Source organism: Electrona antarctica, assembly GCF_951216825.1.
Source record: "Electrona antarctica genome assembly, chromosome: 18".
NCBI lineage: Eukaryota > Metazoa > Chordata > Actinopteri > Myctophiformes > Myctophidae > Electrona > Electrona antarctica.
In genome coordinates, this window is record NC_136799.1 from 11,237,221 (window position 1) to 11,265,173 (window position 27,953).

General features: G+C 44.8%; 1 protein-coding gene across 2 annotated transcripts in view; it reads right to left on the reverse strand.

Moving 5' to 3' along the window:
- Positions 1-27,953, reverse strand: part of arhgef10 (Rho guanine nucleotide exchange factor (GEF) 10) — a 170,435-nt gene that overhangs the window by 58,470 nt on the left and 84,012 nt on the right. The window contains exons 6-18 of one of the 2 annotated variants that reach the window (XM_079527213.1): positions 26,347-26,435; positions 24,648-24,704; positions 22,292-22,464; positions 20,011-20,127; positions 18,046-18,157; positions 17,713-17,825; positions 17,169-17,246; positions 16,375-16,554; positions 15,411-15,527; positions 13,580-13,672; positions 10,752-10,922; positions 9,844-9,989; positions 7,866-8,044 (exon numbers count right to left, since the gene is read on the reverse strand). In XM_079527213.1, coding sequence (XP_079383339.1) covers positions 7,866-8,044; positions 9,844-9,989; positions 10,752-10,922; positions 13,580-13,672; positions 15,411-15,527; positions 16,375-16,554; positions 17,169-17,246; positions 17,713-17,825; positions 18,046-18,157; positions 20,011-20,127; positions 22,292-22,464; positions 24,648-24,704; positions 26,347-26,435 — 1,625 coding nt within the window. The remainder of the gene's footprint in view (positions 1-7,865; positions 8,045-9,843; positions 9,990-10,751; positions 10,923-13,579; positions 13,673-15,410; positions 15,528-16,374; positions 16,555-17,168; positions 17,247-17,712; positions 17,826-18,045; positions 18,158-20,010; positions 20,128-22,291; positions 22,465-24,647; positions 24,705-26,346; positions 26,436-27,953) is intronic. The other variant, XM_079527214.1, reaches the window with a different exon arrangement.

Below are 27,953 nucleotides of genomic sequence, written 5' to 3' on the forward strand. Positions count from 1 at the left end.
AGGTACCCATATCGTCCCACCTCTATTATTTATCCCCAGAGAATCGCTTCCGTCTAGACTTCCGTCTTTGACTTTTTCACGGAGGCCAGTTTCAAACTGCAGCCGTCAGGTCCTCTTTAAGAGCGGTTTTGAAGGAGTCAAGGGATTCACATTTCGTAATGGCTGTTGGTAGGGTGTTCCACATTTCAGTGGCCGGCATAGGGGCAAAATGTATTTAAGTTTGAGCCGAATCTGTGTTGCACGTGGTTTGTTCATTAACATTAACACATTAAATGCCGGGTTACCATAGTGGCCAGCGCTAGTGAAATGCACGTAAAAAAAAAAACGGAAGTGTTAGAGCCCATGCTCTGCTAAGGTCACTGCTGTGTTTTAACGAGCGATCCATTGATTAATGTCTTATTATGAGCACTAAAAGCACTAACAGCCAAAATAGCTGACAATCACTTCCGGTTCAAACTGTAGTTAACATCCGCTAGCTTTTTCACAGGAGAGCAGCAGTGATGAATCGTCCAGTCGATTATAGTTTTTGGCAAATTAGTTTTATAGTAAAATTAAACTCTAATCAAGCCCTGAATGTCGCATTTTGAGCAGATTATGAGCCACAATGCACATAAAGACGGTGTGCATCTTTCAAATTCTTTAAGCCCAGGTGTTGTAGGAACCTTCCAATTACGCAGCAGCCCCGCTGTCACAAGTCCAACCTTTACAATGGTGAAATAATTTTTTTGCGGGCGCGTGAACGGAGGATTTGGGATTTCGGTAGTTTCTATCATGGATGCTAGCAGTGGCTAACGACGGAAGCTGGCTGGGTATGAGCACGAATACAGCATGGTTGTTTTTCACCACCTGTGCGCAACCTAACACACACACAAACACACACACACACATATTAACTGTATATATGATGATTTCGGGTGTGCCAGTACAGTACAATGACAGTACAGTACAGTACAGTAGAGTGTACAGTAGAGCAGTGTTTCCCAACCTTTTTTGTCCCAGGGCACACTTTTCATAGCCTAAAAATCTCAGGGCACACCTAGATATACGGTGTATAGGCCTATCTATATACATATACATACATATGTGTATGTGTGTATAATATATACAGTATATATATATATATATATATATATATATACATACACACACAGTGTTGGGAAAGTTCATTTATTTTACGAACTAGTTCAGTTCTTAGTTCATCATTCAATATTTTGAACTAAAGTTCATGGTTCCAAAAAATGAACTATTTTAGTTCTTTTTCGTTCTTTCTTTTTTGAATTATTATTATTATTATTATTATTACCACAGTACCACAGCCCATAGCCATATAGAACGTCAGACTTTATTGAATAAAAAAAACTTTGGGGGATTTAATAATAAAAAATTAATTCCTTTAAAAAAAATACATTTTGGATAAAAAATAGCTCATATGCAATGTGAAATGCCACCTAATTCTTAATCCTTTTCCTTGTCTTTATTATGGGCCAACTTGTGAAAGCTGTATGCTTTTATTGTGAAGGGTCTCAGTTCTCACAGCCTGCATATTTCCACGTGCTGAAAATAGCTGATCGACAAGCTCACAACGCGTTGCGTCCGCAGCGCGTTGTGAGCTTGTAAATCAGCCATTTTCAGCATGGAACACGTGTACGACGAAGAATAAATCAGGCATCACTGCGCTTCTGTGGAGGGAGGGAGATATATTGTGTTGGCCGAACGAGGCGATCATGTATGGACACTTGGACAGCTATTTTTCGTGGCACATTATGTTTAATCACAACAACGTCACGTTTACTTTACCTCCTCAGTTGTCTGGGTCGGGACATGTAGGACTGTATGTGTCTACGTGCATATGCGCGAAATGTAGCGTCTTCTGGATGCCTCTCCTTTGCATTAACATTTCAATGGCCGAGGGTCGTTAGAGTATATTGTTCCGTATTGTTCCGTCGTTATCGCACGTCTAATGATTAGACGTGTGACAACAACAACGACGCAACAATAGGAAGCCTGCAGCCCAGTAGCTATAATATTGCTTTCGGGGGAGGGTTAGTGTTATTTCCGGTCAAATCAGGCGGCACACCTGGACACATCAAACGGCACAGTAAATTGCCGCGGCACACAGGTTGGGAAACACTGCAGTAGAGGGACCGGCACACGGTAACTCTGTCATTTCTTAACCGTTTCGGGGATTTTTTCTTCCCATTGGGCCTTAATGTTCAGGCCTGTTGAGAACTCTAAGACTGACATTGTCACTATAACGTCATCAAAAAAATATGACATCCTCAATATGACGTCATCAACAACTGAGATCCACAGGGAATCGTCCCCGTTTCAATTTCATTTTTTACGCTTTTTTGGTCATGGTTTCCAGTTCCCACCTGATGTTGTGTGGGAGTTCAGACTGATCCAGACCGTACTGAATAACTGCTAGCTTACATAGTGTCTTAAGAGTAGGATTCAAGTCTAAGATGTAGAGGTTTACCATAGGGTAAAGGACTACAAGGAAGATATGATCTCCCACCATGCAACAGGGGCATGCCGTGCGGACATGCATTTGAATTGGGACTTTCCCCTTGGGCTCAACCTTTTTCCAGGAGAAGGTCCCTGGACTGAATTTCCACATATCACTGAACCACACATTGCGGTCAATGATCCGAGAGTTTTTACCACCCCATATGTACAGCTCTCCATTGTAGGAAAAGGCTGACTGAGCAGAGCGGCTTTCAGGAAGAGGCTGTGTAGAAGGTGTGTTGAGCCAGAGGTTGGTCTCTGTGTCAAACACTCTGATGGTGTCGTTTCCGCCCCCAAAAACAAACATCTTTGTCCCGATAATGGTGGCAGAGTGACCTGATGCTAAAGGTGGTGGAGTTCCTCCGGATTTTATTAAAGACCAGACCATTGTGGAGGTGTCCAACTTATAGATGTCATTAGTGTCTATGTATGTATTCTGGGTAGATCCTCCGTGAATATACATGACCTTCCTCAAGACACAGGCTGAGTGCTCTCCCCTCTTCTCTGGAACAGACCCAGAAACCCTGGGTGTAAACCATCTGTGGGCATCGACATCAAATGCATAAAGTTTGTTGCAGTAAGGCACCCCTCCCCAGATGTAGACAGTATCTTCTATCAGCACAGCTGTGTGGTCGCAGTACTTGAGTGGTGCCTTTGGGTTAGGTTTTCCTCCAGATTTCACTGGAAGTAACTTCATCCAGCATAAAGACACTGTGTTGAAGACATTGACTTCCATTTCATATTGTTCGGATGGTAATGGCCAGCAGCTTGCAAAGGAATACAGTTTGTTCCTCACTGCTACAACATCAAGTTTGGACCGCTTTGGTCCTCCTGCTTTGGAAACTGTCCAACACAACATTACGCTCTCTGTCTGTCTGTGCCTGACTCTCTCGCACCCTTTGTCTCTCGGCAGACTACAGTGATTTTCAACACAGCACATCATCTTATATCTTCTGGTGTGAAATCACATGGAACACAAACTGTTGCCCTGCACCTTAACGACACCAATTTGTGCAGCTGTTCTCATATCCACCCGTTGACTCTGGCGCTATGTATTACAATTTACAATGTAGGCATTTAGCAGACGCTCTTAATCCAGAGCGACTTACATTAAGCAAGAACAAAAAGCATGGGAATACATCACATATATAAAAAGCATTTATCAAGAAACATGCGTAAGCTAAGAACGTAACTAGAACATATCTATATATAATGACACTATACATATAAGCTATACATATATATTATACCATGCTGTACTGTTATTGTGCTGTCTACATGACATGCTATGAGTCTGTTTCAAATGCTACCTAAGTCTAAAAAGTGCTTTCTAAGGGGGTAGGGTAAGTGCTATGGGCCATGGTGGAGTCTGAAAAGGTGGGTTTTCAAACTACGGCGGAAGATCGGGGAGTGATGCTGCAGTTCTGATTGCAACGGGAAGTGCGTTCCACAGTTTTGGGGCCAGAAGGGAGAAGAGTTTGGGACGTGTGGAGCGTTGTCCCGGCGTTTTTAGTGAGGGTACTTCCAGCTTCCCTGCGTTGGCTGATCTGAGTGCGCGGGAGGGTTTGTAGGGTTCAATCATGCTTGCTCGTCTAAATGAAATAAACTGAACCAACTAAATGAAATGCCTCAACTCCTCAACGTGGGTGTGTTTCTCCTCAAGGTGTGTGTGCTTTTGTGTGACGCTGTACTAGCATGATCAAGTAGGGTGTAAACGTACGGGGAGTAAAAAATTAATATATAGATAAGAGATTTCTGCCCGACATCGATGATAAATGACACAGATCAATCCCAGTCACATACTGTAACGACCTTTAACTAGTCCCTGTGTGTGTGTGTGTGTGTGTGTGTGTGTGTGTGTGTGTGTGTGTGTGTGTGTGTGTGTGTGTGGGGCATAAGGAGAGACAGTGTTGGGTAGGGGTCTGCCAATATATCGACTTCCTCCTGCAATATATCGTCCTCCCGGCAATATCGCAATATATCTAATATCGTGATATTGATTTCTTTATTACTAGTACTAGTACCCATTGTTGTGGACAGACAAGTTGTGGACATGTTGCAGTCAGTGTTTTACTGTTTGAAGGAGGCAAGATTCATGTACTTATTGACCAGTTTGTGACACAGAAAATCTTTGTATATTTTGGGATAATTACATAATTCCAGATTTTTGCATTTTATGGTTATTTTTTCATTTTAAGTTACAGATATCGTGATATATCACTGATGAAATCTCTTGCAATATATTGAATATATATCGCAATATTGTAACATATTGAATATTGTGATATTATTTATCGAGTGCCTAATATCGCCACAGATATCGTATCGTGAGCTACCCATATTGAAACTAAACCATGAGGTCTGTGGTGGGGGGATGAGTGGAATAGAGGATGGATGGGGGTCAGGAGGGGATCAGAGGATATTTATCTCCCCTCCTGAGGACCCCCAGAGGGTAAGAGTATGAACCCGCAGGCCCAAAGAGGATCTACACTACTACAGTTTCTATCAGTGGTTCTTCTCAAACCTTTTCATGTCAAGGACCCCAAAAAGATCCAAATGTATTTGGCCGAGGCCGTGGACCACCATCTGAAAATATATCGTTCCGGTGACCCCCAACCCAGGAGCAACGACTAAATACATTGCACACGTGCCATGAGCGTGGTATATCTGCTATTTTTTGAATAGCAAAAGCATCATGTTATACTTTAGCATCATGTTATAAAATAGCAGATCTACAAGCTCACAGAGTGCCGCACTACGAGCTTGTAGGTCTGCTATTTTTTGAATAGCCACTGTATTAAATATGGACAAAGTGGTTCAGTGCTTGTGAAGCTGGGGGACCCCCTGGAACCCATTCAAGGACCCCCGGGGATTCCCCGGACCCCAACTTTGATGAGAAGCAATGAACTCCAACTGTTACTACTACTACACAGTTCTCCTGACTGCATATATGGACTTACATCACATGTTGTAGCATGGAGCTGCTAATGGACTGTATCTCCACAGTATAGGGTTTCATAGGTGGTCTACGTCATGTCACATTAATATAGCAATATACGACCAAAGGACTTGGCTGGAGATGAATGTATGCAACACTCAGGCACATAAGGAGAGAGAGAGAGAGAGAGAGAGAGAGAGAGAGAGAGAGAGGGAGAGAGAGACAGAGAGACAGAGAGACAGAGACAGAGAGACAGAGATCGAGAGAGAGAGGGAGACAGAGAGACAGAGACAGAGGGAGAGAGGGAGACAGAGAGACAGAGACAGACAGAGAAACAGGCAGAGATCGAGAGAGAGAGACAGAGAGAGAGAGGGAGACAGAGAGAGAGAGAGAGAGAGAGAGACAGAGAAAGAGAGGGAGACAGAGAGAGAGAGGGAGACAGAGAGAGAGAGAGACAGAGATAGCGAGAAGGAAAAAGGAGAGAGAGGAGTGTTGTGGTAATTGTAGCTCACGGTCATGGCCAATAGAAACTCACATAGAGCGCTCGTGCTCGCACGCACGCACACGCACACGCACACGCACACACAAAAACGAATCTTCATCGTAGGATAAAAACAGCAAGACTTTGACCACAAATCATACAGTCCAGTTGTGGCCCCGGATGGTTTTCCATCCAATGCTTCAAGTGGCTCAGCAGCTGTCCTGAAGGCACGATGGAAACACTGAAGTCACTTGTCTGTGTCTGTCTGTCTGTGTCCGAGTGTGTGTGTGTGTGTGTGTGTGTGTGTGTGTGTGTGTGTGTGTGTGTGTGTGTGTGTGTGTGTGTGTGTGTGTGTGTGTGTGTGTGCGTGCATGCGTGCGTGCGTGCGTGTCTGCAGCACCACCACAGTCAAACTGTCCCACACACACTCTGTATGTATGCATCATGGTCTCTATGGGACTGACACCGTCTTATAACCAAGCACCCAGAATGGCTGGGCAACGTTGAAGTCGTCTCCCTAATGGTCAAAACTGGTACTGCAGGCCCAGGTTAAATTTATGAATGAATCGTGGCGTAGGACATGACGTAGAGGTACCACGCGAGGGGTCACTATGATAGGAGCCAACCAATCATGTCAACGCTCGAGGGGTACTACCCGGAGGAGTTTGGTCGTTCTTCCGGGTGCTCCAAAACACCACTGAGGGGGGCGGTGCTGTCGCTCCTCAATCCGCTCTCTAGATATATTATAACTCTATGGTAATAACACAGCATGAAGCTCTGCAAATCGATGGCATAAAGAGAGACTAAAGTTCTATTCATACTCCAGTTTAGGTGATAAGGTGACTGATAACAGAGAGATGTGTTTGGGTGAGTCGCTTACCACCGCGGTGTGATGTCATGTTGTAGTTTCCGGTGGTCACCTTGTCACCTCAGAATATGAATAGGCTTTAAAGGCACCATCTAGCAGAAATGATGTAGGTCTAACACAGCAGCGTTTCCTTCCCACACCAAGTCCACGTGTACCTTGGGAGTTTGACACCATACTACTGGGAATCGTATCGTTGTTGTTGGGCATAAACCAGGCATCTGATTTTAACCCATTTTGACCTGAGATCAGATTCTAAAAATGTCTGTTTGAAAATGACAGTTTTCTGAAAAAGCTATGTTTCTATGTCAGTGGTTCTTCGATTTTTCAAAAATAGCAGACCTACAAGCTCGTAGCGCGCCACTCGGTGGCGCGCTATGAGCTTGTAGATCTGCTATTTTTCAATAGCTAAAGCATAACATAATGCTAACACCAAAAGGGGTTCCCGCCCAAAATGGGTTAAATACCACAAATAGCAGATTTACAAGCTTGGGTGGTTTGCGACATGTTACTGGCTATTTTCACTATGAATACAGGTGTGCCTTGAGATTGTGACATGGCGATTGGTGTGCGTTGGGCAAAAAAAAAGGTTCAAAACACCCACTGTACAGCACACTTCATCTATTTAGATGAATAGATGTAATACTGCACTGGCAGAGCTAGCCAAAATAAATCAATTTATAGTGTGCAGTGTTTGCCAGAAAGCACAGCCACCATCATCATCATCATCACCGTTTCAATAACAGACTTCACAACGTTTTCCTCAGATGAGAATTCATCACACAGCACTTTCATTGTTTGCTAACGCACAAAGAAAACACACTATGGCCAGTACGGGGATCGAACCCGCGACCTTGGCGTTATTAGCACCACGCTCTAACCAACTGAGCTAACCGGCCTGCTTGAACATTGGCCTTATGTCTATTTTTAACACTTTGTCGCTCACTGTTGACAGAACAAGTCTGTTGGACAGACAGACAGACAGACAGACAGACAGACAGACAGACAGACAGACAGACAGACAGAGGAGAGGAGGGGAGAGGAGAGGAGAGGAGAGAGGAGAGGACACATACTTGGCTTGGCGTTGATGACGACCTTGTCCCCAGAGTGCGGCGCGGGGCGCGTGCTGTCGGCGAGGTCGTCGCTGGAGCCGAACTCCAGCACCTCCACCAGGCTGAGGGGGACGCTCCACTTCAACAGGAACTTCTGACTCATGGGGGCGCTGCCGCTCACGCTGCCCTCCTGACTCGCCCTGCGGGGGGAGGGGACACGACCCGACCAGGGGTCATCAACATGTCCATACACGGAAAAATGTGTCCGTGGCAAAGACTTGGTCTTGTCTGTGGCAAATTTGAGATTTTGTGCTTTAACACACCATTATAATGCTTTTATTTTGGTCATAAAAGACCCAATTACTGAATGTCAAGACTCCAGGTTTTCAAATGTTTTATTTGTAAGGACCCCCTTAACGCTGAGTGTACAAATGGATGTTCCATTTCTACACTCAGAATTACAGACCTGTTATGGTCATTCACGGCTAGCTCTTTATATTTTTCTATTAATGTTATTGTCCGCTCGTTTTGTATGTCTGTGGAAAATCTTTATTTTGACAAAAATGTCCACCACAAGCCAACATGGACCCCTGAACATGAAACGCCTGAACACGCCTTACATGTCTGTTACAAATTGTGAAATATTGACCCCATTTGTACATTTTAACATTGTTTGTATTCATTTCATTTTAACCTGTTAAGCCACAGGGGGGTCCAGGGGGAGAATCCGCAGAATCAACATTGAAATTGCAGATTGATTAGGTCTCTATTGATTGAGTGCTGTTCAGAGGTAAACAGCCATCACCCCGCCGGCGTGGGCGATGGGGCTCAAGAGCACTTATACGTTGTTTTCAATTTATTTGGGTAAATGTGCCCACTTTGGCCCATGTAGGGAAAAAAATAATGTGTTCATTCATTCATGAATTGTAACTGTATGTCTTTATCCTGTGTTTGGCAATAAAGACATTTGTTTTCAGGGCCCAGAATCCATGATGTTCTCCCTGCCAGTATTTAGCGTTGTTTTAAATCACACCTGTGTGAATTATACAATAAGGATCGTGGCTGCGTTGGTGTTCTGCAGAGAAGATAATTCCACCTGGTTTGCTGTGCGGGCAGATGACTTAGAGGTGTGAAAACCCACACACGTACAGTATGTGGGCAGCAAAAGACCAGATGAATGATGTCGTAATAATAACAAGTAGATATTTCTGTATGAGTTAAGAGGACACTTGGCAGGGGAGGGACTGAGCTCAGCGAGGCATTACAGCAGCTAGTGATCCCTAAACCATTCCATCACAAGGACCCCCAAGAGTATCCGGAGAACAGTTTACCAACTCGCCGCGATTTAGTGCATTTTAGTTTTACTTCACCTTCATTTAAATTGCATTGAATTGAGAGAGAGAGAAAGAGGATAGTTGTTTAGAGTTAACATTAGAGAAAGTAGGAATGCTAAAAGTTTAAACACCAAAGTACCGAAACAATGTAATTCATTAGTAAACATATCCTGAAATGGTAGGCCTACTTATCATTGGTATTCACATACTCACCTTTTTAATCATTATCTAGCTGACCATTTCATTGCACAAAATAATTTGATCACTTTGGAAATTAACTATAACATCTGTGAGTTTGACATACTACACTGATGAAGACAGCATTTTAGCGTAACGATGAAGACATTGATGAAGAATCTTCGCCGCGGCGACTTGGTAAACTGGCGAGTTCTCCGGTATCCCCCCCCCAAGTAGCCATTGCCTCTGGCTGCGGCCAATCTATTGCAAAATTAATGGAAAAGAAACCCAACAGAAAATAGCTGTGGGGGGGGGGGGGGGGGGGGGGGGGGTGATCTTGACAAACTGTGAAACATTGGGAATCATTTTTGAAAGTTTTAACGACACAAATCCTCTATTGTGTGGCTCTCTCTGGCACAAGATCCTTTCACATGACCAAACACAGATGAATCTGGGGATCCTTGACATGGAAAGTTAGGGTTCCTTACCGGATGTTAGGCGTGGCACACATCAGCACGTCGTTGAGCAGGAAGAGGCGTCTCTCCTTGGTCTTGATGATCTCGCCGTGCTCGTTGTAAACCGTCTCCACCATGTCGTCCGAGCGAATCAGGTAGCGGCTGCCGTTACTGAGGAGCTAAGGGGTGAGTGGGGTTCAAAAAGGTATCGTTGTGTTATGCACCTCCAAGCCCTGTATGACGATCGTTATGTCAGCAAAGCTTGTGGAATTATGAAGGAAACCAAGACATCCCAACTGCAGACTGTTTGAGATTCTGTTTGAGAGTCTCAAAGCTACTGGATTAACAGACTGCAAAAAAGCTTCTTTCCACCTAAAAATCTGAAACATGAACAAACTGATACCGCTAGCAAGCAGCACCTGGGTAGGAATAGCACGTGTTCAAACCGACCATCATACAAGCTGGCATTTAGAGCGAAAGGTCAGCGAACAGAAAAGGAACACTGACTGACACTAAGCACTAACTGTAGAATTTGAATCAATGTGCACGCATGCAGGGTTGTCACAATGACACTTTTAACGATTGATTGTCACTCAAATAATTGCGTTTCTGCCGTTGAATATTGGAACATTATGAACACATTTCTTATTTTTGTTTGGCTTTTAGGCTTCGTAAAACAAAAGGCATGACAAATAAGTTAAATAATTCAATAACTTTATACTTGTAAAAATAAAACATGAATGGTGCAAATACCCCTCGTAGATGCACTATTCCCACGATCTTTAAAAATGTTGAATAAACATTTTTCAACGTGGAAATTATGATAATAATTGCAATTGGGCAATTATGTAATGATTTTGACAGGCCTACACACACGCAAACACAAACACACAAACGTCCCCCCCGCCACCCCACACACACACACACACACACACACACACCTTGTTGAGGTAGCGTTCGTTCATGGCCTTGGCGATGTGTCGGATCTCACAGCGCTGATCGGCCTCTCTCTTCTTCTCGTTGAGCTTCTCAGCCAGCGTCTCCAGCTCCGTAAGCGCCATCTGCAGGGGCAGCCTGTCAGCGTGGCCCACCGGGGTGTTCTTCAACATGTCCTGATGTGGAGGGATAGAACACATGACAACACATGTTCTTCAACATGTCCTGATGTAGAGGGATAGAACACATGACAACACATGCTCTTCAACATGTCCTGATGTAGAGGGATAGAACACATGACAACACATGTTCTTCAACATGTCCTGATGTAGAGGGATAGAACACATGACAACACATGTTCTTCAACATGTCCTGATGTAGAGGGATAGAACACATGACAACACATGTTCTTCAACATGTCCTGATGTAGAGGGATAGAACACATGACAACACATGTTCAACATGTCCTGATGTAGAGGGATAGAACACATGACAACACATGTTCTTCAACATGTCCTGATGTAGAGGGATAGAACACATGGTAACACATGTTCTTCAACATGTCCTGATGTAGAGGGATAGAACACATGGTAACACATGTTCTTCAACATGTCCTGATGTAGAGGGATAGAACACATGATAACACATGTTCTTCAACATGTCCTGATGTAGAGGGATAGAACACATGACAACACATGTTCTTCAACATGTCCTGATGTAGAGGGATAGAACACATGATAACACATGTTCTTCAACATGTCCTGATGTAGAGGGATAGAACACATGGTAACACATGTTCTTCAACATGTCCTGATGTAGAGGGATAGAACACATGATAACACATGTTCTTCAACATGTCCTGATGTAGAGGGATAGAACACATGATAACACGTTCTTCAACATGTCCTGATGTAGAGGGATAGAACACATGATAACACATGTTCTTCAACATGTCCTGATGTAGAGGGATAGAACACATGACAACACATGCTCTTCAACATGTCCTGATGTAGAGGGATAGAACACATGATAACACATGCTCTTCAACATGTCCTGATGTAGAGGGATAGAACACATGGGAACACATGTTCTTCAACATGTCCTGATGGTATAGAACAGGGGTGGGCAACTTTGACGATGTAGAGGGCTACTATAGCATTGAAAGGGTCCTTAAATTGTCAGTTCATTGTCATGTGGTGTCCCGACCAACATGTTGAGAAACACTGCTTTAGAAGAGGCAAAGCACACACACACGCACACGCACACGCACACGCACACGCACACGCACACACACACGCACACACACACACGCACACACAACACAGTGGAATGGAATGAAAATAATATAATAATTAGGCCTTCATCGCTTTGGGCTAAAACACTGAATTATGAAAAAAAGCCCAGCCTCTGGCTCTCATTGTTGAAGAGAGATACATTTTCAAATTATATTGTTATTATGCTTAATTACATCGCTTTGGCTAAAACGCTGAATCACGCTGATAAAGTAGGCTATGTGCATAACTACAGGTATTCATAACTACAGACATTAATAACTGCTACGAGGATAAAACCAGAAAAAGCACTAAGACATGTTTACATCAGGTATAAAGTAAAAGGAAAAAACGTGAGAATCGTATGGAAAAAGGGGCAGAAGAACTGGGAGGCGGAGGTGCGGGGGGAGTGCTTGGCTTAGAAGAGGCAGGCTAACCAACATGTAGGGACAGATGAAGAGACATTCCCCCATCTATATTTAACCAGAACACACATTAATGTGCATGGAGCACCCTCTGCTGGCAAATGTGTGTAACAAACTGTCTATTGCAGTCAGCTATCCAAGGCTCCTTTTACAGCAGTGGTTCTCAACCAGTGGTCCGGTGGACCACCAGTGGTCCTTGAGAGGGGTTCAAGGTGGTCCCCAGCTCAATGATGGAGTGTTAGTAAATGGACCCTTATAGATCTTTAACTCTTCAAGAGTAAAAGATTGAGACTCTTGAGAATGTAAAATGAAAACAAATGGACCATCTCAAGAGTAAAATTATTGTTAAACATCTGAATCACTTAACACAATCCCCGCCGGGATTAATTCATTAATTTATCGTGCATTGCCACGGTTTTTCTCCTTTCAACCCCCATGAAGAGCCAAATATCCGTAACCGGATGTTACGATGACGTAATGGTGTGTGTGGTGTCTTGAACGGTTGTTAGGTTGTTCTCTCGCCGGGTGCAGAAAAAACCCGACCACGGGTATCACAGCGTCGGCTGTCGGCCGTTGAAAAACCTTGTTTTGACAAGAAACGACATTCATTGCGCCGATTTGGAGATAAAGGCCATTAAAAGCAGAGACATATAACGCACGTGGATGCACGCGCAACTTAAGATGCCGCCATTTTGCAGTGACACAAAACACGGATTAAATAATATGAAGACCTTTATCACGAAGGTTACATGATCGGCGGGCGGCCAGACTAAAGCTTATTTACGGTTTCTACGGTTTCGGTGGGCTTTGTGTTAATTTACAAGACGTCTACACAATTAAAGTAATTGTAGAAGAATTGTAAGAATGTAGAAGACTTGTTATTTTGATCGTTTGCCTGTTATCTCTCCTATGGTGCCACATCAATACAGCATGGAATTGTGGACAACATCTTATCCAACGATAACGAAATATTCTTTAGTTTTGGGTCTGAGAAGCTAAATCTCATCAAATCGTGGTCCGTGGCTCAAATGCAGAATAAATAATGGACCTTGATATGAAAAAAGGTTGAAAATATGAAATACTGATCTACAGAATGTGTGAATGAGCTGATACAACAGTCCAGACAGTCCATCCTACCTGCAGGAGCAGAATGAACTGTGGAAACCTCTGGATGGGTTTCATCATGAGGCCGTACAGCGTCATACGGTCCCCGCTGGTCTCCTGCCGTTGCTGAGGACACAGAAAAGGACGTCAACTAACCATGCTAAGTTAGGAAGCAAATATAGGGTCATTACACATTAGGTTACCTGTAGACAAAAGAGGCTAAGTGGGGAGAATAATACATAAGTTGAGGCCCAAAATATGTATATGCAAACCATATATTATCAGAAATAATAACAATTGATCTGAATCCCATCAACACATGGATTTCACCGCAGGGCTATGCAGAAAGCACTGAGGGGGCAGGGGCTCAAACCCAAGATATGGGCACATGTGTGATTTTGGGGGGTGGTCTTTTTGTGGGTTCCGTCCCTAGTGCCATTTCACGTCATTGGACAGTAAAATAAGCAATACGTTCTCATTAGTCTGAAGCTAAAACTGACTGATGGCAGCCAGCACATTAAAATTATTAATTATAAATTATAATTATGATTATCAGTATTATCATTGGCACCCAATATAAGCCCTAATGGGCCCTTATTGGCCCCCCAGGGCCTCCCATTGGCCCCCCACTTGCCCTTATGTGGACTTTAAAAAAAAAAGCAGGGGCTCAAGGGCTCTATTTTCGTTCGAGCTTTCTAAAGCCACAATTTGGGGATTTAGCATTGGGGAAGGGTCGTTCCCGCACTAAAATGGCTATTTTGGTCACCTGTCTAGATCCCTAAAACACCTCCGCTACCCGTTACATTATGCATAGGTGTGGTCAGGGACGGATTAACCCCACAAGGGCCCCTGGGCCGGTACATTTTTTGGGGCCCCCCTAGCGCGCGTGCGCGCAGAATTTGAGTTTTTTTTGTGTTTTTATAAAAAAAATTACCTAAATTTAACAAAATCAATGGCCAATGAAGGTCCCCAGGAGCTTTTTTCAGGGCCTCAAACCCATTACAGGGCTTTACATTTTCCCAGAAGGGCCCCTGAGAGCCAAGGGCCCCTGGGCCACGGCCCCATTGGCCCAATGGCTAATTTGGCCCTGGGTGTGGTTTGGGCGTTACAATAATGAAACCAATCACTGTGACACATGCCATTGCCTTGTATTGCTATGTAATCTACGAAATTCTGGCTTTCATTTGGTATATATCATGCGTGTAGGCCATCTCTACAAAAATGAAAGTTTGGGAAATCGGATTAAACCACATTTGCTGCGCTATGGGGTGATGAAACTGAACGAGCAAATGCATATAACTAACGAGCATATAACTTCTTTGACTAGACAATTATATAAACACAATGGACACAAGGAAATGCATGGCAGGCAACTAATTTGGCATACGGCTTACGGGTGCTTCTAAACTCCACTATGCGCCTTCCCAAATGTGTTGTGATCAAAATAGCAATTTAGGGGAAAGCGTGTCAACGCGCCCATGACCACACATCTAAGGCGCAAATACCGGTGTCGGCATAATATATAGTGGGTGATGCTGGACCAAAATACCATTTAGGGACAGAGCAAGCTCCTATACTACGGGTAACGGCGGGGTCCTCAAGTCCCCAAAGTCCCCAAAGCCTCCCCCTCTGCACATGCCTTCCAGGAGGATGTGGAGGAAGTTCCAACTCCCTGGTGAACAGGAGCACTGACCAACCTGTAAGTGTCACTATAGTCCATCGATAGAGAACACCCTGGCTTCCCACATGGCCAGTGGTGTTCATTGGAGCAGTGCTTCCCAAACCTTTTTAACCCGTGGCCCAAAAAGAGAAATTCTGCCGTGTTTCTAACGTATAGCGGCTGCTGTGTGCTTCTCGCTCTGACCTTGAGGAAGTCCAGGAATGCAGGTTTGGCGGCACAGGTCTTCCGCACCATGGCCATGGCCGTGCTGAAGTTGTTCACATACTCACTGTATGCATCCAGACACATGGACTTGGAGAACTGTGTAATCACACACGCACACACACACACGCACACAAACACAGGATGACAGAGGGCAGCGGGCAGACACACACACAGGTCGATGCACTGCACTGATGTCACGCCAAGGGGCTGTGACCTTACATGCTGGTACTGTGCAATAACAAGGAAGGCAGGAAATTAAGCCTGCAGGCATGACGGTCTGAGAGACGTGGTGTTTTGTTTTAAGGCAGCAGGAGACAGTAGGAGGGTGGAGTGCTTCCTATGAGAGCAGCATTCTCTCTTAACACGTGTGCGTGCGTGCGTGCGTGCGTGTGTGCGTGTGTGCAGCAGGGAACGCGAACGTCCTTGCACCGCATGTTGTCATCACAGAACGAGGAACACTTGAACAAACTGATGTACGTGAATCCATTCCACAGTGACACGTTCTTCACAGCGATCAAAACACTACTTAGCCCATTTTAGACCGAGGCCGGATTCTACCAAATGTCTTCTAAATCACGACAGTTTTCTGAAAAACCCTATGTTTCTATGTCAGTGTTTCTCAAACTATTTCATGTCAAGGACCCCAAACATTATATGTAATTGGCCCGCCGACCTATGTCTGAAAATATGTTATTCCAAGGACCCCCAGAAGCAAAGATATGAGTTAAAAACATTTGCTGTGAAAGCATATATTTGCGCCACATTTTCACGACTTTTAAAAATTAGCAGATCTACAAGCTCGTAGTGCGCTATGAGCTCGTAGATCTGCTATTTTTCAACAGCGAAAGTTTAAAATAATGGTTAAAGTGGTTAAACGCTATAAAACGACACATATGCGTTCCCGTCCTAAAATGGGTCAAACGCCCGCCGCCCGCCCACTCACCGATGCCACGAAGACGTCGCCGATCATCTCCAGGTTGTCCCACTCGCCCACGCGGCTGGCCAGGGCGATCTGGAACAGGAAGTGGGACTGCAGGATCTCGCGGACGCGGTGGAAGGTGATCTTCAGCTTCCTGTCGCTCAGCAGCCGCGGCTCGATCTGGGCCAGCGGCTTCTCGTAGTGCTGAAAGGGACGAGACGAGACAACGGGCCGCGTGACGAGGAGGAACGTGTGTGTGTGTGTGTGTGTGTGTGTGTGTGTGTGTGTGTGTGTGTGTGTGTGTGTGTGTTGCTTTCACAGCATTACCCAATGAACAGTGTTGATTCCATCGACTATGCTGTGCTGAAAAATGTTCATCTTTTGTCACTAACGAAAACTAAATGAAAACGAAATAACTATACTAAAATGTTTGGGAGGGACTAGTGGAGTGAAGAGATCCAGTAGAACTAAAAGACAAGTCATTTTTATTTTTAGTTGTGTTTGGGTGTTTTGAACATAGCATATCTACAAGCCCACAATGCTGCGATGTGTTGTATTGGCTATTTTCAGCATGCAAACAAGTTTAAAATCAGCCATTACGACGCCATCAAGTCCTGCCAAAATACATTTTAGTCGACCAAAATCACACTATAGTCGGCTAAAACTAGACTAACACTAAAACATTGCATGTGACTAAAATGTGACTAAAACTAAATTAAATTCTGTTCAAAAGACTACGACTAAAACTAAATGAAAATGTGCTGTCCAAATCAACACTGCCTGATGAATGCACATACAGACAGGTACATATACTGTACCTCTAATATCCTCTTCAGAGCGTCCAGGTAGTTCTTCTCGCTCTCCAATATGGAGCCCAGGATGCATCTCCTCACCATCTGTCACAAAACACACAGCACCACTTCACAAGTGTCTTCTTGCTGATGGCAAGACGCAACAACAACAAACATGCCATGGTTTTACACTTTATCCCCAAACCTACTCTGAAGTGTGTCGTTTTCCCCATACGAATCGGCTGAAAACTATGAGAACAAGTCAATTAAATGACTTGTACCGTGGCACTTGTCCTACCCTGGCTGTTGTCCAGAACCCACTAACGTTTGTATTATAGCCGTTGCCAGACTTACCAGACAGCCAGCTCCACCCACGCGGCTGACTGCCGCGGGGGCAAGCGTTTCCGGGAATCTAGCCGTCGCGGCATTCAGCCGGGGGGGTGGAGCTTCTTTTCCATCCACCAGCTGTCTAAAAACCCGGAAAAGACGCTGGCCGACAGAGAAAACGGCCGCGGCTGTCGGCTCAGGTCTGGAAACGCTGTATGTGGTACTCAGTGGGTGAACGGTATACCTGTTGCTGTGACAGTCCCTCTGGGGCGGGTCCGAGCACCGGCTCCACGTTAAAACAATCCACCTCGATGAAGAGCTCCGAGCCGGCCTCCTCGAAGCATTCCGACTTCCTCTCTGGAGCGTTGGCAGAGTTCAAAAGAACACATACATGAAATGAGTCAAATGAAATGAACCATCGTCAGTCAATCAAATTTTGCATCTAACTACTGACTTCCCACGTGATTTGCCCAGCAATCATGAAAGTGAGCACAAACTTTGACATTAAATTAAAATAATAAACTATTAGGGAGGACCATAAGGAAGAGGTTGTCTGTTTGTGGTATGATGTTCATACCGTGACAGAAGGACTTGGTCCTGATGTACGATCGGCCCTTCTTCACCGCAGCTTTGGTCTTCTCAAGTCCATCTTTGGTTCCTTCCTTAGCTGCTTTCACCAGCTTTTGCATCTTTCGGACAACACGAAAACATTAAATTAATCAATTAATACAACAAGTAGGGTTTCTTTTTATTTTACTTCTGCTTTTCGTTTTTGAAAGGTAGATTTAGTTTAGTAGGGTTTGACTGAAGCCTGAGCGATGTTAGCGGAGAGATGGAGACGGATGTCAGATGATACATACAGAACCACCACAGCAGAATATTTACGGGAAAGAATGACCTGTTGGTTTTAGAGTTCTCAAATTCTGCCCGAACCCAAAATATATATATTGAATTTTTGTTATAATAATAGAAAATAATAATTCTGTTCTGTCTGTCTGTGCATTTATCTATTATGAAGATGTCGCTGACTAGTGTTTCACTTTTACTCCAATTCTCAATTTGAGAGTTCTCAAATTCTGCCCAAACCCGACCCTGCACGACCCAACGTTTTAGGGCCGACCCGGGCCCAAAATGTATGCTAATTAGTCTGGCCGGGCTTTGGGCCGGACCAGTTAGGGCCCAGTTAGGACCGGGCCTTGATGTTCAGGCCTGTTGAGAACTCTAGTTGGTTTGTATGAGGGATGAATGTAGTATAATGTCAGGTTAATGATGATGGCTGCTATAGTTGTCGGCAACTGTGTACCATGTACCGTATGTAAACGCACGTACCGTAGTGTCTCAGTCAGTAATTAAACACAGTCTGTAACAGTGGTGGAAAGTACTACGTATATCTTCTCTTTTTTATTCCTATAGTTCACTGCATCTCAAAGCCAATATTGTACATTTTACTCAACTATGGTTACCTCTTAGTTTGTGAATTTAGATTCATACAAAACATATATTTAAATGATAAATGATGCTGTGTTCTAGATTAATCTACCCAGCAGCATGTGAAGTAAAATGTAAATCAGCTCCACCTCTACCAGCTGCAACGTTAAAGTGATAAACACATTACAGCATGAATAATTCCAACACAATAATATGATTGTGAAATTGATCATTCTGTACGAGTACTTTTACGCATGGCTGGTAGTGTTCTGTAATGCTTCGTTCACACGGGCAGATGCAAAGATACAGTCTACCATTCATTGTCAATGGAATCCAGCGACATGAAGATACAAAGACGCATCCGACGTTTGTAGCTGCTGCAAAAGCTACAAAGCTACAAATTGAAGCTGAGCTGGGTTCAACTTCCAGATGCAAAGCTACAAAGCTACAACTGTAGCTGCAATGACACACGTCACTACGGACGCACGCTTGGTGACGTCACGACCGCGTGAGCAACAGATTTTACAAAGCGACAAAGTATGCTGTGATCTTTGCCATCTTTTGCATCTTTCCATGTGAATGCAGCATAAGGCACCTTTCCAACTAAAAAAATTACTTTGGTCTTAGAACTGGTTCCGTTCTAGATTCTTGGAACCGCGGCTGCCATTTTTCTGGTTCCAGTTCCGAACCAACTTTTATAGTTCTGAACCAAGTCATTTCAGTGGAAAAACTCTGGAATACAGGACTTGTACTTGTGAGTTGTGACAGATCTCTACATTGTGGTATTGCTACTTGTACTTAAGTAAACAAAAGATCTGAGTACTTCTTCCACCACTGCACTGCAGTAGAACATAATCCAACAGTTCATGAACTCCACCACATGTTTTAAACAATGAATGACAAGGAGGGATGCAAATGAATTATTATACACAAACCCGCCACCATCACCGCCACCAGCAGCCAATCACATCACAGGAGGATGACGCCCAGAGTGGGGTTAGCTAGGCCGACAGAAAAGGGCAGGGGGGAACTACCTTGTCTAGCACAGGGAGACGGAGGGAGGGGTGGAGGGGGGGGGGATGAGTCAGGGGGCTGAGCGGCAGGCGGGTTTTACCTTCTGCTCGTGTCTCTGTTTAAGCTGCTGCAGTTCTACTGTTCCCACTGTATTTGCCATAAGATCTTTCATCTTTTTCTCATAGTGTTCTTTCAAGCGTGTCAGATCTTGGGAGAGCTAAACAGAAGCAGAGCATGTATATAATGCGTTACGTTGATGGGAGCTCGTCTGGCGTATCAACGAGCCAAAAGCCTCGGGTTATGCTCGGCGGCGTGCCGGTGGCGTGCTGCCCCGGTAAAATAGCGGATCTACACGCTCACGACACGGCGCGAACGTGACGCGTTGTGAGCTTGTAGATCTGCCATTTTACGGCATGCGACACCAGCTTGCAACCACGTATAAATCAGGCTTAGCCCTAAGGTTCTACTGCTTAATTTATACTTTGTCGTAAGTGGTGGTGCCGTGCTCCAAAAATAGCCGACCTACAAGTTATTTCCGGTGACACCGTCGCACTACCACAAAGTATAAACCTGAAACGGTTTAATGTCGTCGCAAATCGTTGATTTGAACTAGGTCTAACCTTAGGTTTGTGACGAGACAAGTTGAAATCCTTGTGGATCTTCATTTCTACCGGTAACTACAATTGGTAACCACAGAGGCCTACTGTAGATATGAGCTTGCTACGGGTGGAAAGTTGAACTACGCGACTGCAATGGTAGGCTGAGAGATCAGTGTGCGTCTTTGTGTGTGTCATCGCTGCTGTCAGGCAGAAACCTTGTATCTCCGTATTGAATTTTGTATGTCTTTCATAAATAATTGCCTTATAATGACTTTGTAACATGACGGTGTTGCACAAAAGTAGCAAAAGTACAAGCTCAAAACGAGCCACAGAGAGCGAGCGTACAGAAGACCTGAAAGGGTCCATTTGTACAGTCTCACCAGGTTAAATTAACTCAGGCTTTTACCGTTCTTCTTGTCTTATAACAACAACAACTAACAATAATATCAAAATCCTGTCTCTCTTGTGTTTTTGTTTTGTTTACCCCCCCCCCTCTCTTCTCCAGATGTGTACAGTAATATTGACCCAGGGCTGGAGGGTGTTTGCTTTACAGAAGTCCTTTGGGGTTTGCGGTCCTCTGGGGTTTCCCCCTCATGAAAGCATGGAGCATGGTGTTTGTGCTATTGCAGTGCTTTCTAACCCATTTCACATCAATCGCCATTTGAGCCACGGACCACCATTTGATGAGATTTAGCCTCTCAGTGTCCACAACTCCATGCTGAATTGACGTGGTACCATAGGAGAGATAACAGGCGTTGATGACAAAAACAATTATTATACATTCTCTAATTGTGTAGACTTCTACTACTACTACCTTGTGTAGAGAGTTCTCAGAGTTAAAGATCTATAAGGGTCCATTTGGTTAAACACTGTCCTTCATTTAGCTGGGGACCACCTGGAACCCCCCACAAGGACCACTGGTGGTCCTCCGACCACTGGTTGAAAACCACTGCTATATACATACCCCTTGTGAAGGCATGGTTGGGGCATGGTATTTGCACCATTACATATGTGGGTCTTCCTCTGGGGTTTGGGTTTCCCTAATGAAGGCATGGTCGGGGCATGGTATTTGCACTATTACATATGTGGGTCTTCCTCTGGGGTTTCCCCCCTAATGAAGGCATGGTTGGGACATGGTATTTGCACTATTACATATGTGGGTCTTCCTCTGGGGTTTCCCTCTCATGAAGGCATGGTCGAGGCATGGTATTTGCACTATTACATACGTGGGTCTTCCTCTGGGGTTTCCCTAATGAAGGCATGGTCGGGACATGGTATTTGCACTGTTACATACGTGGGTCTTCCTCTGGGGTTTCCCTCTCATGAAGGCATGGTTGGGGCATGGTATTTGCACTGTTACATACGTGGGTCTTCCTCTGGGGTTTCCCTCTCATGAAGGCATGGTTGGGGCATGGTATTTGCACTGTTACATACGTGGGTCTTCCTCTGGGGTTTCCCCCCTAATGAAGGCATGGTTGGGGCATGGTATTTGCACTGTTACATACGTGGGTCTTCCTCTGGGGTTTCCCCCCTAATGAAGGCATGGTTGGGGCATGGTATTTGCACTGTTACATACGTGGGTCTTCCTCTGGGGTTTCCCTCTCATGAAGGCATGGTTGGGGCATGGTATTTGCACTGTTACATATGTGGGTCTTCCTCTGGGGTTTCCCTAATGAAGGCATGGTTGGGGCATGGTATTTGCACTGTTACATACGTGGGTCTTCCTCTGGGGTTTCCCTAATGAAGGCATGGTTGGGACATGGTATTTGCACTGTTACATACGTGGGTCTTCCTCTGGGGTTTCCCTCTCATGAAGGCGTGGGGCATGCCGTTCTCGGCGCGGCCCTCCCCGTCGCTGTTCTCGTCGTAGCTCTCGAACTCGCTGGAGCTCCAGCCGCTCTCGCAGCCGCCCTCGTCGCCCAGCTCCACGTCGTCGTAGATCATCTCGTCTGGCTCTGTGGAGTAATTAACGCACGATTAGCTCGTCGCTCGCCAATGGCGAGATTCTCATCATGTTGCGCTTGAGGGCGCACTACCGCAGCCTGTGAATGATCCCAGGATCAACAAAGAAGTGTACATCCAGAAATCACCTGATCACAACATTTTCCAGCTGGTTTGGGATACTGCTAAAAGATTTATAAAAATCCACTATTCTCTGCTTTCTGGTGGTTTGGGGCGAAAAACAATAGCCACATTCAATTGCCCATAACTATGGAATGGATTATCATGACCGAGCCCCCCCCCCCCCCCCCCCCCCCCCCCAGCCGACTCTGCAAGACTCTAGTAGAGTCTACTAAGTGATCGGCAGGTGGATCATTGTGAAGACAAATATTCTATTGTTAAATAGCAGATCTACAAGCTCATAGCAGCAGGAAGTGATGCGCTATGGGCTTGTATATATGCTATTTTTGAATAGCCAGTATAAAATAATGCTTAAAGTGGTTAAATGATTTTGACGCTTGATGATGAATTTGACCGTGCACTTTTGTGTGGCTCTTGTACATGGCAGTGTTTAGAAGGAAACGGCTTCAAGCTACAAGGTTGTGCACATTGATTTGATTATGATATATGACATTTTACACTGTACATGTAGCACTTTGTCATGTAAGCTACTTTGCAGTTCACTGTATCTTCAATTCATTCATGAATAGACGGTCTGGCTAATGTAGACTAATGCAAACTGCGGTGTATCCCATTTAATCCAGGACTAGACCGGTGCCCGGCTGTAGAGCATTTAATCCAGGACTAGGCCGGTGCCCGGCTGTAGAGCATTTAATCCAGGACTAGGCCGGTGCCCGGCTGTAGAGCATTTAATCCAGGACTAGGCCGGTGCCCGGCTGTAGAGCATTTAATCCAGGACTAGGCCGGTGCCCGGCTGTAGAGCATTTAATCCAGGACTAGGCCGGTGCCCGGCTGTAGAGCATTTAATCCAGGACTAGGCCGGTGCCCGGCTGTAGAGCACCGAGTCATTTAATCCAGGACTAGGCCGGTGCCCGGCTGTAGAGCACCGAGTCATTTAATCCAGGACTAGGCCGGTGCCCGGCTGTAGAGCACCGAGTAATTTAATCCAGGACTAGGCCGGTGCCCGGCTGTAGAGCACCGAGTCATTTAATCCAGGACTAGGCCGGTGCCCGGCTGTAGAGCACCGAGTCATTTAATCCAGGACTAGGCCGGTGCCCGGCTGTAGAGCACCGAGTCATTTAATCCAGGACTAGGCCGGTGCCCGGCTGTAGAGCACCGAGTCATTTAATCCAGGACTAGGCCGGTGCCCGGCTGTAGAGCACCGAGTCATTTAATCCAGGACTAGGCCGGTGCCCGGCTGTAGAGCACCGAGTCATTTAATCCAGGACTAGGCCGGTGCCCGGCTGTAGAGCACCGAGTCGGTAACGATGGAAGTTGTCCATCCATGTCAGGCATGACCAAATATGAAGTGTTGTGATGTCAGTACAGGCCAGCTCCATATAGAGCGTCGCAGTCCCGCCCCCTACCATGGCCCAGGAAATGAATCCCAATGCATTTTTCCCATAGACATTTCAAAAAGTATTTATTTAAAGACGGTTACGCCGCGGACAAAGCCAACTCGAGTCGTGACAACTCATGGCAACACAAACAATATTTTGGACCAAACAAATAATTACAAAGAAGAAAAACAAAAAAAAAGTGTTGTAACCTGCCGTTTTTTTCTTCTTTCTAATTATTTGTTCGGCCCAAAAAATTGTGTTTGTTGTAATGATTTGTCACGACTCGAGTTGTCTTTGTCCGCGGCGTAAACGTCTTTAAATACTTTCTGAAATGTCTATGAGGAAAATGAACGTTTTTTCTTTTTTTCTTTTACCGCTAAAACCCTACATACAGTACGTCTTTGATCAAAGTCCCTTTTTCGGATCTCCTTTTTCTCTCTAAACTCTCTTCACGGAAAATAGCGGACCTACAAGCTCACAAAGCGTTTTATAGCCACGCGTTGAGCTTTTAGATCGCTATTTTCGCCAAAATAAGGACACTATGGGTTTCTGTAGTTAAATGGTAACCAAAAGGAAACCTATATGCCACTACAGTGGCAAAGAGGAACTACAAGACACAATGGTTGATGACGTAATTGAAGCCATGATTGATTTAAGACAGACAGAGAGACACTGACCTGTATTGGAGTCTGAGTTCTCTCTGGGAACGTCATCGTAAATCACCTCATCTGGACCTGAAGCACACGAAGCAGAGAGCAGCCTCTTACATCATGAGACAGGATGCATGAGGAGGGCTGAGAGAAACAGAACTTCCTCAAACAGGAGAAGAGGAGAGGAGGAAGGAAGTGTCTGGGATATTCACTTGTTTCAGAGAGAGAGAGAGAGAGAGAGAGAGAGAGAGAGAGAGAGAGAGAGAGAGAGAGAGAGAGAGAGAGAGAGAGAGAGAGAGAAGAGAGAGAGAAAGAGAGAGAGAGAGAGAGAGAGAGAGAGAGAGCGAGAGAGCGAGAAGTGTACAGCACTGCAAAGTTTTGAAAATACACAAACAAAAACAATACTTATGGTAAATGGTGCATTTATATAGCGCCTTTTATCCAAGGCGCTTTACATAGATTGTGCATTACATTTCACCCATTCACACACACATTCATACACCGATTGCGGCGGAAGCCATGCAAGGTACCAACCAGCACATCGGGAGCAATTTGGGGTTCAGTGTCTTGCCCAAGGACACTTCGACATGTAGACAGGAGGAGCCGGGATTCGAACCGCCGACCCATGGATCATTGGACGACCTGCTCTACCTCTTGAGCCACAGTCGTTTGTGTTTTGGTTTTTTTGTGTTTTTTTGCAGATGCAGTTGCAGTTTGGCACATGTATTTCACCCCGGTTCTTCCTGATACTTATACCCAACTAATAATAATTATTATTGTTGTTGTGATTATAATAACAATACTTAATAATCATGATTATGAGTTGACTGTGGTTTTGTCACATAGTCACACCTTTAAGGGGGTGGTGGGGGGTGTTCTCATAACAGGTATTCAAATGCTAATATGGAGGCTTTTGTTTTAAGCGACCGCTACAATAGACATTGATTAATTTCAAGGACCCCAAGTTTGACATGCATTAGGACCCCCCATTTAATGGCATTTCTATCTCTGGGACCCCCAATTTATATTGTAAAATCAATGTTAATTTAACTCTGAGTAGTGTACAAATGGAACCAAACGGACCCTATCAGAGTTACAGAACCGTAATGGTCCATTTTGTTCCAAACTAACATTTAGCTGGGGACCTCCTGGAACTGCCTCAGGGACCCCTGGGGGTCCCCGGACCCCTTGGGAAGCACTGTACTAACAGCAGATACACGTATACTGTTGGTCAGACATACTGTACTGCATTACGTTGTTACTGTGTTATTACACTCAAATAGACAAAAACACGAGCTCCTTTTTGCATTCTACATCATACATTAACGTGCAGCCCAGTTACCAATGAGGCATCTACCTTATTGAAATCTAAGTGGGGGACCCTGGTCAACTGGTTTAAGTGGTTCATTGTTTCACCAGTACAGTAACATCCAATATGTACTAAAGTTAATTCGTTGTCGGCAGGATTCGAACCTGCGCGGGGAGACCCCAATAGATTTCTAGTCTATCGCCTTAACCACTCGGCCACGACAACCCTATCTAACCCACCTCAACTACATTTCCCAGAAGTCAATGGGTAATAGCTTCACTACTTTGAGAAGGGTGTAACTTTCATGTAGTTTAGCTATCACTGTGGAGCTGGGCAGCTTGAGTCATGGAAATAAACATGAATTTGGGGGTCCTTGACGTGAAAATATAATAACAATACTTAATAATCATGACTTACTCTCCATCCAGGCTGTGTTGGCAGGATCAGACACCCATTTGGTCAAGGCGTCCTCCTCTCTAATAGGTGGGTATTCTTCACTGAAAACACTGCAAACATAAGCCATGCACCCTGATTAAATACATTTACTACACCATCATTTTTGTTTTTACACTTGCATAACGTTGAAGTAAGATTACACATTCAGGCTATTCATTATTAACCCACAATGAATACAGCTGTTTTGTGTGTCTTGTAATTTGATATTGTAGCCCTGTAGGAGGGAGGCCCGCACACTGCCACTTGCTGGTTCAAGAGCATTTATTATTTATTTTAGATGAATACCGAGCAATGTTTCAGTCTTGCGACCTTCCTCAGGCTTAGTTCAAAGCAGGCTGGCAGTGTCACTAAATACACTGCGAGAGGTGTGAACAGCCAATCAGAATGCATGTGAGAATCAATAACGGTTAGCAGCTGTACTGACAAGAGTCATGTGACTTGAAACTACAACAGCACCTCTGTGACATTCCATATGTATCACTGGAAATAACAAATTACAATAATACCGGAGGGGGGATATATATACACACACACACACACACACACACACACGTCATGCCAGATAACACAATCGAGCACCCCTGACAGTTATAAGAAGAATTCGCCCCTGGTATTGAATGCCTTTCATCTCACTCTTGCAGACTGCAGACTTGCATGTTAATGGAATTGATGGAGGAAACTGGTTGAGACGGACAGACGGGGGTAGGGGGTTGTTCACAGATGTGCTGATGGCCTCTTAACAAGTTATAACAACCCTTGTTGATGCTGAATAGAAGCCTTATATATTCAAATGGTGTGGTGAAGGTGTGAATGACTATGTCCTTACAATGTGTTAAGTGGCTACTGACGTCCGTTTTAAGACCAGCAGTATTGAGCAGCAGAGGGAGATAAGCTTGATAGCAGGGCCACATAATAAAATAAAAGATTATTTCCCGTGAGGCATGGCTCCGACACATGGACACATACATTTTGACTGGGTGAGCCAGGGCGGGAAAAATAGCGACTTCTGATTGTCAGACTCTGTCCCCTAGAAAGGCACAGCTACCCCCTAAAAGCTATCCCGTTGTCGGCAGGATTCGAACCTGCGCGGGGAGACCCCAATGGATTTCTAGTCCATCGCCTTAACCACTCGGCCACGACAACCTGTGCCCCGCTAGCTCTCACAACTAGGGCAGCAACATTGATGATTTAGTGGTGGAGGAAATTCAGGAATGTGTTGTGTACACACACACTGTCCATCCTTACTGCCTCTATAGTACAACGAGACAGCTCTTAATAACACAGTGGTTCCCAAACTTTTTGATGTCAAGGACCCCCAAATTGACACTCATTTGGACCCCCATTTGAAGAGATATGTCCATAAGAGAAGATTTTTACGGCTATAGAGCGTCGCAGTCCCGCCTCCTACCCGGGACCAGGAAATGAAATCCAATGCATTATTCTCATAGACATTTCGTAAAGTATTTATTTAAAGACGGTTACGCCGCGGACAAAGCCAACTCGAGTCGTGACAACTCATGACAACACAAACAATATTTTGGACCAAACAAATAATTAGAAAGAAGAAA